The 18,018-nt window shown below is 40.3% G+C and overlaps 1 protein-coding gene across 2 annotated transcripts in view; it reads left to right on the top strand.

Moving 5' to 3' along the window:
* LOC110908876 (probable LRR receptor-like serine/threonine-protein kinase At1g07650) overlaps window positions 1–7,738 on the top strand; it is a 35,223-nt gene extending 27,485 nt beyond the window's left edge. For both annotated transcript variants that reach the window (XM_022153881.2, XM_022153872.2), the window contains 11 exons: window positions 298–366; window positions 464–502; window positions 2,231–2,289; window positions 2,379–2,752; window positions 3,006–3,201; window positions 4,124–4,267; window positions 4,645–4,766; window positions 4,851–5,061; window positions 6,031–6,271; window positions 6,661–6,817; window positions 7,210–7,738. In XM_022153881.2, the coding sequence (XP_022009573.1) occupies window positions 298–366; window positions 464–502; window positions 2,231–2,289; window positions 2,379–2,752; window positions 3,006–3,201; window positions 4,124–4,267; window positions 4,645–4,766; window positions 4,851–5,061; window positions 6,031–6,271; window positions 6,661–6,817; window positions 7,210–7,569 (1,972 nt within the window). In that variant the 3' untranslated portion in view covers window positions 7,570–7,738. The remainder of the gene's footprint in view (window positions 1–297; window positions 367–463; window positions 503–2,230; window positions 2,290–2,378; window positions 2,753–3,005; window positions 3,202–4,123; window positions 4,268–4,644; window positions 4,767–4,850; window positions 5,062–6,030; window positions 6,272–6,660; window positions 6,818–7,209) is intronic.
* The last annotated feature ends 10,280 nt before the right edge of the window (window positions 7,739–18,018 follow it).

Raw genomic sequence — 18,018 nt, 5'->3', positions numbered from 1 at the left:
TGTAAAAAAAATTTGGCCCAAATCGTGCCAGATCAAATAGTTCTCGCGGTTCTCACAAGTCAAAGTGGTTCTCATTTTAACCTTTCCCTATATATATAGACACACACACACCCACCCACCAATCACTACAAAGAATTTTCGCAATAGTGGCGACTTTTGTCGTCGCTAAAGGCTTTACTAATAAAAAAGTACTACTATTCACGATTTCAATTGTTAGTATATACAAAATTTTAGTGTTGGGTTCTCTTTATATGAATATGTTTTAAACATGCCTTTACATGCATATATCTTTTGTAGTGATGTTTCATTCAATCAATTTACATGGAATGCTGCCTCTGGTCCAAAAAAGTGCGAACAAGACCCAGCGTAAGTTGTTTTTCATGATCATTGTAAAAGGGTATCGTAAGTAAGATTTGGGTTTGGTTTTATGTTTGTCATTTAAACTTTTCACTATTTGACTCAGGCACGTGGTGGAGAGCTATTCTTCGTCAACAAATAAACAGTAAGACACATGATATTTACTTCTTCATCTAAGGTCACATTAACTACAATGAATGTTAACTTAGTCCTAACAAGGCCTAGGCTCGACCCTAAGGTAGTTGCTAAAGGGCTAACGCTCCGTCATAGAGGTGCAATTGTGTTTTTTTTTTATAACCGAACAAGTTTCAAACTAGTTTTTCTATCCACGGGTTCCTAGTGAAAATTTCGGGTTAAAACCAGTTTGGTTTTGCATAGGTTTGGCCAGCTTGAAAGACTGATTTCAGTTCGCTTCCTAAACTAGTTCGTACGTGCACATTTATTTTTTTAAGACAATTTTTTACCTAATATTCAACGTTTATTAATTTTTATGGTTTTCAAACTAGAAAATAGAAAAATCAAATAAAAAAAACATAATTATAAAAATTACAAATATTAATAATGCATTTTCTAATTTCGTTTTTGGTGTTTATTCTTCACCTGAAATATTGTTTATGCGAATTGATGCATCGTATGCGAGTTCATCCTCAGATAGGGGTTTCACTGGGTTGGAGAAAACTTCCACACCTTCTACAACGAGCCTTTTGAGTGTCATTTGACATTAGACATAAATCGAACAACCGATTTTATTGTCTGAAAAATTTTGGGGTTCCGAGTCGTTTCCAAAAGGCTCACAATGGTTGGCTCGTCTGAGGAACCGACCCCTACATATGTTTGTAATTTAGCACTTCGTGAATCCATAACTAATAAGAAAATAAGTAAAATGAATATAAGTGAGTTTATATGAGAATTGTTTTTTTGTGTTTACGAGTGCATATTTGCTTTATCGAGTGTGCATTTGCGTTTACGAGTGTTGTGATCAACCCAACACATCAAAAATCTATTTATACCAACTGATCAGGGGGCAAAATGGTGCTTTTTGGTTGAGAAAAACGGTCCAAAATGGCCAGATAACGACTACATAGCCGTTTCTGAACGTTCAAAAATTCCCAACGTTTCAAACCAGTTCTTTACATAGGTTTCAAAATGGTTGTCCCCAAAAACTGGTCCAATTCGGTTTTTCATGCAGGGGAAGGGGACTTGTCTCGAACCTACGGTCTATAAAACCAATTTGGTTTGGGGTATCGCTTTGGAACCAAAACCGGTTTGGATCAGTTTGGTCGATTTCGATTCCCCTAACCGATTTTTCTGTGTACCTCTACCCCATCATATGTTTGCAAAAATAAAATGAATTGGGTTGGGCCTGTCTCAATGGTTCTAAAATTTTTATAATTTTCCCAATATTGTTTATCTATATATAAAGTTATACTATAGAGTAAACTAGAGGGTCCCCTAGCGCTTTGCGGCGGGCATTCAGTCTTTGTTCGATAAAAAGTGGGATCAAATACAAACGAAATGTAGAGAAAACCCACTCAAACGAACTCTCGTTGAACTCATTCCAGCGGTGTTGGAACTGGCTCGTCGAACCCTAAATAAATATATCTAGGGTTTAGCCTTTAAGGTTTTGGGTTAAGAGTTAGAGTTTCTGGCTAGGGTTCGATGAGCTAGTTCCAACACCGTTGGAATGAAACACATTGGTTGGTGTACCGAAACATACGTTGTGTGTGTGTAGGAAGGGATATATTACTTTGAGGCTCAACCGGGCCATGCTATTTAGGCCAGAGGACCAAGACCCACTTTGGGCTCACACAAACCACATGTAGCGTTGTGTAAGCATCAAAAATGACTTGTATGCGTTATGTTTCTTGTGCAGAAATGATATGAATCCATGTTTGAGGAAAGATTTCCCATGCACAAAAAAAAAGTCTGAACGTAAGTAAAGTTTCTAAGTATTACATACAGCAGTTACACAGTGACCTCCTCTAATTATATTGCAACTGAAATGCAATATTTCTTATCAGAATACTATTCTCTACATATCAACTGTGGGGACGAGGAAGTAAATATCAACAAAACCAAATACGAAGCAGACACACTGAGAAGGCATGCATTCCACAACGAAGGAAACTGGGCGTTCAGTAGCACAGGAAACTTCCTTGACGGTGACCGTGAGAGCGAACTCTATACTCTTTCCAACACATCTAATCTCCACATCTCCACGGAAGATGTGAAGTTGTATCAAAAAGCACGAACGTCTTCTATTTTGCTGACTTATTATGGATTGTGTCTGATGAATGGGCTATATACTGTCAAACTACACTTTGCGGAGATTGTTTTCACTGATGACAACTCATTTAATAGCCTCGGGAAGCGTGTGTTCGATGTTTATGTTCAGGTAGGTGATTCAAGTTTTGAATATAATAGGGTAACTGCACAAAGATGCGACCAACTTTTGCATGATTTCTATTTAAGGTTACCTACCTTAAACATGAAGGACTTTTGTAACTAATTAAAGCAAGAGGTAGTGAATGAATCAAAGAGGTTGTTGGTTGCTTTTTTATGCAATTAGCCCTAACATAATGGATACAAATGCAACTGTGAAAGGTATATTAACATCTTTCAGAATTTCTTTTTTTTTTTTTTTATAGGGAGAGTTAAAACTAAAGGATTTTGATATAGTAAAAGAGGCTGGGGGTGCTGGTATTGCAGTTATAAAGATGTATCCTGTTAAAGTGAAGAATAACACACTCAAGGTTCAACTTTACTGGGCTGGAAAAGGCACCACAGCAATTCCGTCTGACGGAAGTTATGGACCGATTATATCAGCTATATCAGTTGATCCACGTAAGTGATTATCCATTTGCCACGGCCCACATTTAATTAATATGGTATCTGTTCGCATTCCAGAAGCTGTAATCTGGTGTCTTTTCTTTTGGTTTTGGAGAACAACTTTGCAAGGCTTGCTTAGGATATTCAATGCCTTGGAAGTGACTTAACAACCGTGGTCTTCAAAATAAACATGGCTTTGATCCCTTACTTGTTTATTGCCTCGCTCGTAGTCGTATCATTCCTTGGCTGTAACCTCCCATAGATCTTGACCTTGTAGGTACACGTAGATCATGCGTTATAATTCTGGTTGTTAACGGAGCCCACCGAACCCGTAATCAACCGAATCAAATTAATATTTTTCCTGGAAAGAGCGGCATCAATATTAACGATTTGTTTCCAAGTGCCTGCTAATGATAACTTCCTTGGGATAAAAACCCAAGACCGAGACCCACTATGGATTGCCCAAATGACATTTCTCCAAAGCGCCACTTGCTCCGTTTTGAACCTCCACCACCATATATATAGCTAGCGAGCATCGCTAGATTAGCATCACTTAGCGACCCGAGCCCAACTCCACCTTGATCCAAAGAAGGATCACCTTGTCCCAAGCTACCCAACCCATTTTGTCTTTATCCTCACAACCACCCCAGCCTTAAACTCTCTAGACGCTTGATGACTTTAGCCAAATTTAACCGTGGCGGTGATGGTTGGTCAGGGCTCCCTTAAAAACTCATTCCTTCATTCATCTTGGATTAACCAAAAACTCCATTTTCTCTTTTTCCTAAGACACAATCAACATCTATCCTTTCCTAAGACACAATCAACATCTATCCTCTTTTTGTTTGTATTTTTTAAAGTAGTGTTTAATGTCATTCAAAAGATAGTACAATGTTTTAACATCACTTAAGTGTTGCCTTCATTACCTTGTTTTGTACAGGATTTAAGCCTAGGAAGTTTACAAAAAAGAATAAGATTGGTTTAATAGCTGGGACGGTAGGTGGAGGGATCCTTTTTCTTTCTATAATCGTCATTTTTATATTGTGGAGAAAAGGCTACATTTTCGTTCCAGAAGAAACAGCTGGTAATCTTAATTTCATTATCTTATTATGATATGATGGTACTTACGTTGTGGGTGGCAATGGAGTCGTTAGATTTAGAGTTGCTGGTCACATCAAAAGCTTTAGCTAAAAAAAAAAAAAAAAACCATATATATGTAATCAATGCCTGCAGTCATTTCTAACTAATTATGGTGTCTCAAATCTTTATTAATGCGTCGTTGACCCTTTATAATTTAAAAAAAAAAAAAATCAGACAAAAAGTGTCACCTAGCCCTTTTTACCCCTACCATAGTGACTCAATCCAATCTGTTACCCATCTTGCCACTTCTAATTTTGATTTCTATGTATCTCATATAAGTAAGTATTACAACAACTAGAAACAACATTTTTTGTTTAACAGAAGAACTCCAAGGTATAGATCTACAAACTGGCAAGTTTACCCAAAGAAAACTTGCGTACGCAACGAACAACTTTGATCCATCAAACAAGCTTGGAGAAGGTGGTTTTGGTGCTGTGTACCAGGTGGTGTTGATATGCCAATTGATCATAACACAAGCCCACACAGACTCAAAACATTGCATTACTAATAAAACGTGTGTTATGCAGGGTCGATTGTCGGATGGAACAATAATTGCAGTAAAACAACTGTCATCAACGTCTAGACAAGGAGCCCGTGAATTTGTCAATGAAATCGGCGTGATTACTGCACTACGACACCCAAATCTTGTCAGACTTTATGGATGTTGTGTAGAAGGGAACTCCAAGTCTTTGGTCTATGAGTACATGGAAAATAACAGCCTAACTCACACCCTTTTAGGTGAGCTAAACTCATATACCAAGATGGACAGGTCAAAACAAAATACAGTTGTTTTTAGTTCAAGAATTTTTAACATAGATACATATCATTACAACACTAATTTAGATATTTGAATAAAACGTTTTAAGAAGAAGGGTTTGGGTGACTTTACCACTTCCCCATTTAGCTATTTGACCAGTTTGAGATAAGCACAACTGTTCCATTAATCATCATATTATATATATAACATTTCTTAAAATGTTTTCCACTGTACCATCTGTCACATCAAGTGTGTTTTTTTTTTTTTTCTTCTTTTCTTTTGTCTTCTTTTTTTTTTTCTACCCTCGATATTTAATATTGTCACTTACACCCCTTTGTTTTATAAAAACTTTGTAAAATGTCATTTTGAACGCCTTTGAGTTTTACGTGCTTACATTGATGTATGTGGGTTAAATATAATACGTTTTAGAGCTTATTTTATGTATGTTTTCGGTTGGTCTATGTTTTGTCAATACGTTTTCATGCTTACTTTTATGTATATTTTCAGTTGGTCTACGTTTTGTCATATATAACACGTTTCACTAGGCGATATATAAGTTCGACTTACTTTACGTTTCAAAGCCGCCACAACGTGCGGTACCATTATTTAACTTACAAAATACTATTTTTCTTAAGTGCTTTATTTAAGTATGTTTTGGTTTAAATCCAAGTTGGCTTATATTTTGACGTAAATTTTTCTCTGTAATGAGTCAGGTCAAATGTGATATGTTTTCGTGCTTATTTTATGTTTGTTTTTAGTTGTTCTATATTTTATGTAAGTTTTGTTTTAATGCGAACGAATCGGCCAAATATTTGATGGTATAACTTCATGTTACTTTTAGTTTTGACGCCCCCGCAACGCGCGGCGGGTAAAATACTAGTTTATTTTAATTAAGAAACGATCATGTTCACAATAATGTTGGAAGTTCAAGTTGTCGTTATATTTTTCAGGGGACGATCAAGTTAAAAAGTCTATGCTAACATGGCCCGTGAGGTTTAATATACTTATAGGAATAGCTCGAGGATTGACTTATCTTCATGAAGAGTCCGATCTGAGAATCATACATAGAGATGTCAAGGCGAGCAATATTTTGCTTGATGAAAATTTCAATGCGAAAATATCTGATTTTGGTTTAGCAAAGCTTAATGATGATGGAAATACCCATATCAACACTCGGATTGTGGGAACGAAGTATGTTCTCTAATTACCCTTATTTCTACAAGTCAAAATTGATTAGGGTTGAAATGGGTTGTTCGGTTTCCCCACAAACACTTCTTTGCCCGTTTTGTTTAAAAAGATAATAAATAATTAATGCGTTCATTATGATAAAAAAAAGAATATCGTATACAACAAATACTTAAATCTTCAAATAAAAACAGTTCAAGAGATTAGCATGTTTGACACGTTCCACTTTTAGCTAATTTTTTAGTTTGGCTTATTTGACTCGTTTGAGATAAAACACAACCCAAATTCGCTCATTCCTAAGTAACTTTCTGACTACACATATTTATTAACTTTTTTTTTTGGTTCTTAAGGGGTTATATAGCTTATTTATTTACTTTTTTTTTTTTGTTCTTAAGGGGTTATATGGCTCCAGAATATGCCATGCGTGGTCACTTGACTCCTAAGGCAGATGTTTTTAGTTTTGGAATTCTGGCACTAGAAATTGTTAGCGGAATAAGCTGCAACAAATACTTCAGCTACGAGACTGAAACATCTATTAACGTTTTTGATTGGGTGAGCTAAACCAATATATTTTAGTTCATCATCTTTTTGGAGGAGTTTGTATCTGACTATTGCATTTATGGATGGCAATGGAATGGGTATGGGTAATCAAGTCTCACACCAGATTTTAAAACCAGTCCGGTTAAGTTACACATATGCGTGTTAGTTTGTAAAAGCTATCCATTGGGATTCGCAATACATCTTTAACTATTATAATATCTGTATTACTTTATTATTACCCAAGAAAATTAAAAATTATGAAAACTAAAAATTAGTGATTTATAATGTTGTCGTGGACAAAAGAAAATATAAAGATGTTTACGGTATGGTTGGGGTAAACATGTATGTATGAATGAATCATCACAAACATCTGCCAAACTGTAACATTGTTTGTTCTGCTGCAGGCATGGCTATTGCATCAAAAAGGAAATCTATTAGAACTTGTTGATCCAGACTTAAGACCCGAGTATTCATCAGAAGAAGCATTGAGAGTTATACGCATTGCCTTTTTATGCACCAAAACGTCAGCTTTCGCTAGACCAACCATGTCTCAAACCTTGAGCGTGCTAGAGGGTCGAACCAACATTCAAGATTTGGAAAACCAATTGCGTCCTTCAACTAGTGAACAGGATTACAGGACCTTAAGAAGAGAACTTTGGCCAGACTACAATGAAACCCGCCCAACGAGTGGTGAACCACCTACCACCGAATCCTTGGTCACCGAGTCCTTCGTCACGGAGTCCTTCATCGTGGAGTCATCGTGACAACACACTACTGTTGTCGGAAATAATTATCAATCTTGTTAGTGCGTTAGTTTAGTTAGAAAACTCAGTTTGTGTCTATTCTAGTAGATTTAGGCATTTCTTTTTTGTAAGCATTTTGATGGGACAAACAGATTTATTTAAGCATCATCAAAGGGTGAGTTTTGGGTCTTCTTTCTGTATCCATATATCCAACGTAGAATTACAGTTTTGATCCAATTTATGTTACCGGTTCAAATACTATTACAGGTTAATGCATCATTTGTAACAACATTTTTTTTTTGTTTAACCGAGTTTGATCCATCAAACAAGCTTGGAGAAGGGTGATGTTGTGTTAACTTGTTTGCAAAAGTGGCAAACAAAAGAAGGTTTAAGGAAACCCTTTTAAGAACATACTTTTTTTGGTATGTGTGTGAAATCTGGAAGGATCTTTGTCTTAGAGTATTCACATCCATGGTATCAAATTATGTGTGTGGTGTTTTTAAAATATAAAGAGTATAAAAAGTGGTTGTGAGTGGAGGATGATATGTGCCATGTTCGAGTCCATTTTTACAAGTCATTTTCTCACGTTGCAATTACTTCATGTGTTTCCATTGTTTCCTATTTTTATGGTTATTATTAGTTAGTGTTCAGAAGAGTGGGTTAGTGGTTTTTATTTTGTAAGCCTATAAAAGCCATTCATGGTTTCCTTATGATTATGAATGAAAAATGAATTAAAATGTTCTCTGCTTCTTTCTTATATGTTCTTGATCTGGTCTCTTCAACCTCCATTTCTAGTTCAAGTTATCACAATTCCAATTGGTACCTAACAATCATTTGGTATCAGAGCGGTCTTGATCCCCTCATGGACGCTCACGAATGGAACAAGTCGTTGAATCGAATCATATCAACGATTGCTGAGATGATCGATCATCTCAAAAACGAGTCCCGGAGATGGACAACTTCACCCATTTTTTCTACACCGCTACCGTCACCCGCTACCGCATCACCACCACCAACTTCCGCTACCGAACCACCATCACCCGCTTCCACAATAATAACACCACCTCCTACAATCGCCACTCCCAAACCAACCCTAAAACCCATAACAACCCCTTTGGCACCAAAACATGCACTGACATCACTGCAAAAATCCAAACCAAACTTAACACCATCTTCGATTCCGACATCAAGGGTTATTTCCAGGTTGAGGAAGGCCGTGAATACAAGAACGACGGAGAAGCAAGTGACAAAAATTAACGGAGCAACCCCAAAACGAGATTGGCGTCCACCATGGGGCTTCACAAAAAATTCTTCGATTGCAGAAGAGAGAACCGAGTGGCGCCCACCATGGTGTGTCCTAGAGGCCTGTTTCGGTTTCATCCTTGAGGACAAGGATGTTTTGACCGGGCGGGATTATTACGTGGCTGGTTCATACAAGCAAATATCAAGCTGCTTATTTATAAAAAGAGATTTATCATGCATTCACCTTACTTTGTTTTATTTTCCTATTAATATTTTAATGTTTTTATTTTAGCATGTGGTCAAATAATGGGGATGCCCATGATGAGACGAACTAACATGTAAAGTAGTGGAATGGAAAAGGATGGTAGCCCACCCAGGACAGCACATAGAGTAAGGTTGGCTCTATGCGAGAGAGGAAAACCGCATGGACACTGCTCCTTTTGGATAGATCGTCAAGAATTTACCCATATAGTTCTTATCGCGAGGGTGAAATACAATCCATTACATCTGGATTTCAACATGAGAACCTCGAGAACCATATAAAGATAGAAGCTATCTAACAATTTGAATAGAATATGAATAGGAACAGCCTTCAGAGAAAAGAGACATAGACAATGTACCCGCTAAGCATCCATGGCTGAATGATTAAAGCACCCAACTCATAATTGGCGAATTCGTAGGTTCAATTCCTACTGGATGCACGCCAATGGAACCCTCCAATAAGTCTAAGTTAGTCATAGTTTTAGGAGTTTGTTGGTTGAGTGGTTACGTATTCTTGCCATCCTTAAAAGGAGGCTTTTGTTTATTTGAGGAATCATGAATTGAAATATTAATTATCCCAGTCTACATCTTGCTAATTTCTTTTGAGTTTGATTCACTCAACGGATTATTTATCCCAATCGATTGGTTCGTATCAATTGGTATCAGACGGTCTTGTTCCCCTCATGGACGCTCACGAATGGAACGAATCATTGGATCGAATCATATCAACGATTGTTGAGATGATCGATCTTCTCAAAAACGAGTCCCGGAGATGGGCAACTTCACCCATTTTTTCTACACCGCTACCGTCACCCGCTGCCGCATCACCACCACCAACTTCCGCTCACGTAACTACACTTCCACCACCCGTTTCCGCCACTGCACCAACAACTTCAGCAACACCGAAACCAGTCGCTCGCATAGCCCTTTTGCCACCAAAAAGTGCACCATTCACAGTCATAAAACCCACAACCCCACCTACCAGTTATCCTCGTGAAGACACTTTCTTGCAAGATCTCAAAATCTCATACAAAGCTTCCGCCACCACACCATCAAAAACGATGACTATGATTTTAGCTACGAAAAAATGAAATTCGTATCATTCAACACGGCAAACGGAAGACGCGAATGGTGCCCACCATGGCGACCCGTTGAGACATCACCAAATGCAACTAGAAGAATCGAATGGCGACGACCGTGGCAAACTGTTTTCGTTCTTGAGGACAAGAACGTTTTGAAGCGCTGGGGAATGATATGTGCCATGTTCGATTCCATTTTTACAAGCCATTTTCTCACGTTGCAATTACTTCATGTGTTTCCATTGTTTCCTATTTTTATGGTTATTATTAGTTAGTGTTTAGAAGAGTGGGTTAGTGGTGTTAGTGGTTTATTTTTCTTTTATTTTGTAAGCCTATAAAAGCCATTCATGGTTTCCTTGTGATTATGAATGAAAAATAAATTAAAATGTTCTCTGCTTCTCTCTTATTGGTACATAACAGAGGAGAGAGAAAATGTTACTGTTCATCTGTATATTTGGGGGGACACTGTTCACCCCCTATAATTTTTTAATATATTCTGAAAGTGGTTGTGAGTGGATGAGAGAGAAATGGTAATGATAAAGTATAAAAAAATATTATTTAATTGAAAAGGAGAGAGAAAATGTAGTGTTTTTTAGTGTAATTTAGAGTGAAAATATGGTGGGATGGATGTCAATGCTCTTAGGAATTGGTACAAATATTTTGTCCATGGCTGACTTTATAGAAAGTGACAGCACGTCCACACGGCCCCGTGTCTGGGAGGCATGGCCCCGTGTCGTAGTAACGAGTCAGAGAATGTTGTCTGCTATTGAGCACGGGCCATGCCAAGGAAGGCACGGCCCCGTGTTTGTCTAACACGCCCCATGTTTGGAGACCGGATGAAGCATGACCCCGTGTTTGGTGAGCACCGCTGTAACACCCCGTGTTTTCCAAAAGTCAAAGTCAAAGACAAGTGTTGACTGTGATTGGAATTAAAGATAAATGAAGATTATTTTTATTTTAGTTTCATTTTGATTTTCATATTTTGTTGAGTAAGTGTTGTATAATCAAGCTAATCGATCGACCATTTAACCGCGAATCAATGACCGACAGTGAATAGTAGGAAGTAACAATGCAATAAAGCTAATCAATCAATAATCAAGGCTAATCAAATCAATCATCGAACTCAAGTGTGGGGATTTTAGTACTTTTATACGTGTGCGTGTGCCTTACGTGTTAATTGTGCATGTTTACTTTTATGTTAAAGTGTGTGGTGAATCAATCAAATCAATCGAGACTCGAAGGATAATCAAACTCAATCGAAACCGACTTTGAAAATAGGTTGTAAGGATGCTTGTATGTTAGATATAGTAGTTGGAACTAAAAGTAATTTGAATAGAAACTCTATCCTACTCTACTCCTCATCCATCGAAATCGAAATATCGAAAATCGTCGCGAAACGCTCAAAACAGGAGACTCTGATCGAACAGGGCAACCTGATCGAGCAGGCTAGCCGATCGAACAGGCTGTTCGATCGAGCAGCCCACTCGATCAGGAATGCTGCTCGATCAGGAGACCCTTTCCTCTTTTGGAAGCCTATAAATAGGGCTGTCTTTGTCAAACTTTCCACTTTTGGAAAAGCTCTGACCGACCAGCCTCATCTTCTCACTAAATCTCAGATTTCTCTCAATCCGGTAAGTGTTTCACTCAAATTCTTGTACGTTTTTGTTCAATAATCGATTCTACACCTTTCTATCTTTCAAAACTTGGATTTCGACCGTGAAATCACCAAGATCTAGGAGTTCTTGGGTGATGTCATCATGGTGTTCTTCAAGAACACTAAGTTTTGACATCATTCCACTATGAAAAGTTTAGATCTAACCGATTTCCACATAAATAACCTAAAATCTACCAAAGATCTTAACATTTCACGGTGGAAAAGGATTGGAAGATGGATTTCCATTTATCTTTCAACTCTTTTACACTCAAACTGGTGAAAACGAAGCTTGAACCGATTTATAAATCGTTCTAAGCAAACACATGGTTCAAGATTCGGATTCTACCACGAGATTTACCGATTTCGGGTTAAACGTTAGACTTAGGTTCTGAAACACCCACTGACCGGACTTGGGTGATTCCTGCCCGAGTCAGTGAGTCAAGTAAGGACTAAGGCTTTATGGTTCAACCCGTAATCAAACTATCTCCAAAATCACACCAAGTAACGGGAATAACCAAGTGTTAAGAGATAGGCTAACCAGGTCAGAATGCTGGCCGAACGGTTAGGCTGTCCGATCGGACAGCCCAACCGAACGAACTATACCAGCCGATCGACCGGGCTAACCGATCGACTAACACCTGGGCCCACAAACTCACAAGTGTAATATTGACGAAGTGATGTTCGACCAATCGAGCCACTCAATTGTAAACATTACTCATCGAATCATGAGATATTACACTTTAACACTTAACCTTTTCGAAACATTGGAATGTCACCCGATCGAGCATGCCACCCGATCGAGTGACACCTGTCAAGTCCTTAATGCTAACCGATCGGTTGGGCCAACCGATCGAACGAACTGTTCGATCGGCCAACTTGAAAGGTAATGCTGCAAAAACTTCAAAAGTTCAAGCCATCATACACAAACACATCCTTCTCATTAAAGGAAGAAACAATCCACTTGAAATAACCAGCTGATCGAGCCAGCCGGCCGATCGAATGGGGATGTTCAAACGGACTTTCAAACCAGTCGAACAGCTCATCCGATCGAACCAGCCGTCCGATCGAATGGTCTACTCGATCCAATACCCACTGTTTACTTTTCCGCGTTACTCATCGTTATGTTATCGAACTATTCAGGCTAACCTATTCTCAGTGCTCCCTTCAATCCACATCAATCACTGTGAGTATACTCGATCCCTTTTTGCTTTCAGCACTTTTGGGTGTTACATACGTAAACTATCAAAATCACAATCAACACAAACTATTTGAACGCTAACCTATTTGCATGTGCTACTTGTCTAAATGATTGCTGTTTATTATGTTTACACGTGGAGTGCTATCTACCTGCTTTAGCAACGTAGTACTATAGGTTGGACTCAGCACCCGTTCACACGGGGGTTGCTAAGGACAATTACTTGCATGGATTACGGTGGTAATCATGTATTGCGAACTGTCTCGGACAGTCAACCCGCAGTCGTTGGTACCGATGGTCCCATGTCGATAATTTACATGCGTCGTTTTCCCTTGTGTACGTGCTTGGTTATGCGTAAACTATTCGAATTCTATATGCTATATCAAACTTGTGTACTCACCTTTACATTATATGTATTGACTTTTATTTTAACGTATGTGACAGGTGTTTAATGTTTTAGCTTGCTAGGGAAGCGAGGCATTAATAAGCTTCTAGGAGCCCGCAACCTATGACCCGTGTCCACGAACCTGATCCGGGGTTATAGTTATCTGTAGATCTTGCCACTGGCACCTGTAGCCAGAGGGGTCCACAAATAGGGGTCTTAGAAACATCAAAACAATATTTAATTCGGTTTGTACTAAGTAAAATCTGAGTTGTCGGAACAGTGCTACTTGTTTAGTTGTTTTCTATAATGATTAATTTAGATATTTGGGATACGGTATGGGACGTATCTATAACTGAATATTACGAATAGTTGTTGTGGAAACTCCTGAACAATCTGTTTCGCTCAGTGCCGCGCCCCGATGATTCCGCCATCGGTTGGGGTGTGACAGATTGGTATCAGAGCCATAACTATAGGGAATTAGGTTAGACACGATCTAGTCCGGATCGCTGTCTTAGAGACCTAGACTATAGCTAAGAACCACGAGACCAAGTTTATGTGTTTATTCATGATTGCTCATTCTATACTATCATTGCATTCGAACTCCAAGCCAAAATCTGCAGTTTGGACGGGATTAGGTGTGAAAGCCGTAAATTCCTGCCTAAATTGCTAAATTTTGTCCATCATTTACATGTAATTTTCTATCAACAAATGGGAAAAATTTTACCAAATCAGGGCTGAAAACCCGCAATTTGATGCAAATTTTCCTCTGAAATTTTCTTAAAACAAGGAAGAAATTGCTAAGCTAGGGGTGAAACTCTAACCTTGACAATTATTCCGACCTTATTTCATCTCGCCAAGGCAATTGACGGACTCCAACGACCTGAACGCACGAGTATGGCCTAGGATACGCGTGCATGATGCCCGAGGACTGAGGCAGAAACACGACCCCTAGAGCCGAAAGTGACGACAAGTCTACTGTGAATAGTTGAATTGCCATGGTTAGTCAAAGTCTAGTAGCCACAGACAATCTACCTTTCGATTTTAAGTGTTGCTTCGCTGATTTTATATGTTTTACCTGTTCACGTGTTTTATGATTTCGTTGGTTACTCGATTTGTTATCAATCTGCGCAACCTTTGGTGCTACCCTGTCTCGACCCAATTCTCAGTTGATGTGATCTAGACGAAACCAATATACTATGCTACGCTATACGACTAAGTTAGACGATACAATGTGATGCTACTCGATATACAATACGAACGACACTCGACTCATGACTGATAGGTTTCTGTTTTCTGATTACTCTGTGCTAAAATACGTATATGTTTGGGAAAATATGTGCTTTGATTGCCTATATGCTTATGTGCCTCTGTGATTACATGGATTTTGTGTAATTTGTGCTTATATGCTTATATGTGTTGCGTGATGTGAGATGCGACGTGATTCTAAGCTTTAGTAATCTAAGACGTGTGAGGTGAGATTCGATTTCGTTGTGTTGAGCCCTGTGGCGATGTCTATTGCAGACCATGTCGTCATCATCAATGTCTCACCGACGTCTTACTCGCCAAGAAAAGAGGGACAAACGCCTTGCTGCAATCATCGCTAAGCAAGTGGCTAAGGCTGTAAGCGAAGTGTATGAGAATGCAAGCAAATCTTCGGAGGAGTCCAGAATCGACGCTCCCAAAGACTCCAGCAAAGCTCCTTTCAGCTTCAAACAATTTAAGGCTTGTGGACCAAAGGAGTTCACCGGTGAAGAAGGCCCTACAGGCTTGTTTCATTGGTTTGACTCGGTAGAGGTTACCCTTCGACAAAGCGGATGTCCAGATCATCTCCGTACTCTCAATGCTACCGGTGTCTTCCAGTCGCGTGCTTTGGACTGGTGGACCGCCGAAAGGAACAAGCGCGGGAACGACGCTGCATACGAGCTAACGTGGGAGGAATTGAAAGCGATCATGATGGACGAGTTCTGTCCTCCCCACGAGCGCCAAAAGTTGGAGGATGAATTCTGGAGCATCAAACAGAAAGAAGGCGACAACGCTGGTCTCACTGCCCGTTTCAAGCAGTTGAGTACTATATGTCCCGACCAGGTCAAGACTCCTGACATGACCATCAAGAAATACATCTGTGCTCTCCCAGATTGTGTTGCAGATTTCGTTCACGCCTCCAAGCCCGCAACAATCGAGGAAACCTACCTGCTCGCCGCTGAGATTAATGACAAGCGGGTGAAGGCTGGTTTCTGGGATAAGCAATCCAAGCCCTGCATCAAGTCACTACCGCATCAACCGACAACACAACTGCTCAAGCCTCCAAGTCTTCAAGAAGAAGAAAGAAGAACAAGAGTTGCGCTGCCGCAACCACTGCTGCTCCCATTCAGTCTGTACCAGCACAGCAGCAGCAACCACAGCGCACCGCTCCAGTGATCAATGCGCCGCCAGCTAAGCGTGCGTACACCGGCCCCCACCCACTCTGTGCTACGTGTTCTTATCATCATCCAGCGGGTGTGGCCTGCCGATTCTGCGCACACTGCAACGTCTACGGGCATTTCACTGCGAGTTGTCGCTATGGTCCCCGTCAAGCCCAAGCTCAAGCCGCTATCAACCAGGCTCTGCTCCCTGCTCCTCAAGCTCAACAAGCCGCTCAGGCCCCAGCAACCAATGTTCGGACCTGCTTTGCATGTGGTGACCCAAACCACTTTGCGAACCGATGCCCGAACAGGGTGGTAAAGCAAGAAACCCAACAGCCCCAGCAACAACAACAGCCTCAATAGCAAGCAGCTCACGCCAGAACCTTCAACATCAACGCACGTCAGGCTCAAGCTGACAACAACGTGGTCAATGGTACGTTCCTTGTGAATGGTATATATGCATCATGTTTGTTTGATACTGGAGCCGATAACTGCTTTGTGTCATTTGAATTTGAGAAGCTTCTTAGTCGTAAGCGCTCTTATCTTTCGTCGTCATTCGAAGTTGAAGTCGCTACCGGAAGAACCATCGCTGTAAATTCTGTGCTCTGTGATTGTACTCTTGAGCTCAACAATCATATCTTCCCAATCAATCTCATTCCGATGCAGCTCGGATGTTTCGATGTCATAGTAGGCATGGACTTTCTTCGTGAAAACCATGCTGAAGTTGTGTGCTTCGATAAAATGATTCGATTTGTGTTAGCTAGCGGTGATATTCTATGTGTGTATGGTGAAACTACTGCGAAAGGTCTCAAGCTCATGTCATGTCTCAAAGCCAGCAAATATCTCCGCAAGGAATATCGAGCCTTCTTGGCCAATATTGTAGTAGCGGAGGAGGAAAAGAAAAAGAAAGTTGAAGTCAAGGACGTCCCAGTTGTCCGAAAGTTTCTTCAGGTATTCCCTGACGATCTTCCCGGATTACCTCCAAGTCGTGATATCGACTTTCGAATTGACCTTATTCCTGGAGCCAACCCTGTTGCCAAAGCTCCTTACCGACTCGCTCCCTCCGAGATGTGAGAACTCTCGAACCAACTCCAAGAATTACTTGAAAAAGGCTTTATTCGCCCGAGCACTTCTCCTTGTGGCGCGCCAGTCCTTTTTGTCAAAAAGAAGGACGGGTCGTTCCGGATGTGCATCGATTACCGGGAGTTGAACAAGCTGACTATCAAGAACCGATACCCCTTGCCCAGAATCGATGATTTGTTTGACCAGTTACAAGGTGCTCAATGCTTCTCAAAGATAGATCTACGCTCAGGTTATCATCAGTTGCGGATTCAGGAGGAAGACATACCCAAAACCGCTTTTCGAACCCGATATGGCCATTACGAATTCGTTGTCATGCCTTTTGGTTTGACAAACGCACCCGCGGTCTTCATGGATCTGATGAATCGCGTGTGTAAGCCATTCCTAGACCGCTTCGTCATTGTATTTATCGACGATGTCTTGATCTATTCCAGATCGAGGGCCGAACATGCGCAGCATCTGCGACTAGTTCTCGAGTTACTTCAGGGGAATCAACTCTACGCCAAGTTCTCCAAGTGTGAATTCTGGTTGGAGGAGGTTCAATTTCTGGGTCACATTGTGAATAGTCAGGGTATACACGTTGATCCTGCAAAGATCGAGGCAGTTAAAGGCTGGATTACGCCCAAGAATCCGTCAGAAGTTCGCTCTTTTCTCGGATTAGCCGGTTACTACCGACGATTCATCGGAGGATTCTCGAAGATTGCTGTGCCGCTTACCTCCCTTACTCATAAAGACAAGCCTTTTGTGTGGGGAACCGCACAAGAGACTGCTTTCCAAACCCTCAAACATATGATGTGCCATGCACCGATTCTTACACTGCCCGACGGAAGCGACGACTTCGTTGTCTACTGTGATGCTTCAAACCTTGGTCTTGGCTGTGTCCTCATGCAACGAGACAAGGTTATAGCTTACGCTTCTCGACAGCTCAAGATCCACGAGAAGAACTATACAACCCATGACCTCGAGCTAGGCGCTGTTGTCTTTGCATTAAAGATTTGGCGACACTACCTGTACGGTACAAAGTGTACGATCTTCACCGATCACAAAAGCCTACAACACATCTTTAACCAGAGAGAACTCAACATGCGTCAACGCCGATGGGTAGAACTTCTCAACGATTACGACTGCGAGATCCGTTACCACCCAGGCAAGGCGAATGTAGTTGCAGACGC

The sequence above is a fragment of the Helianthus annuus genome, chromosome 2 (genome assembly GCF_002127325.2).
Source record: "Helianthus annuus cultivar XRQ/B chromosome 2, HanXRQr2.0-SUNRISE, whole genome shotgun sequence".
Taxonomy (NCBI): Eukaryota; Viridiplantae; Streptophyta; class Magnoliopsida; order Asterales; family Asteraceae; genus Helianthus; species Helianthus annuus.
This window is presented reverse-complemented; position numbering and strand designations above follow the sequence as displayed.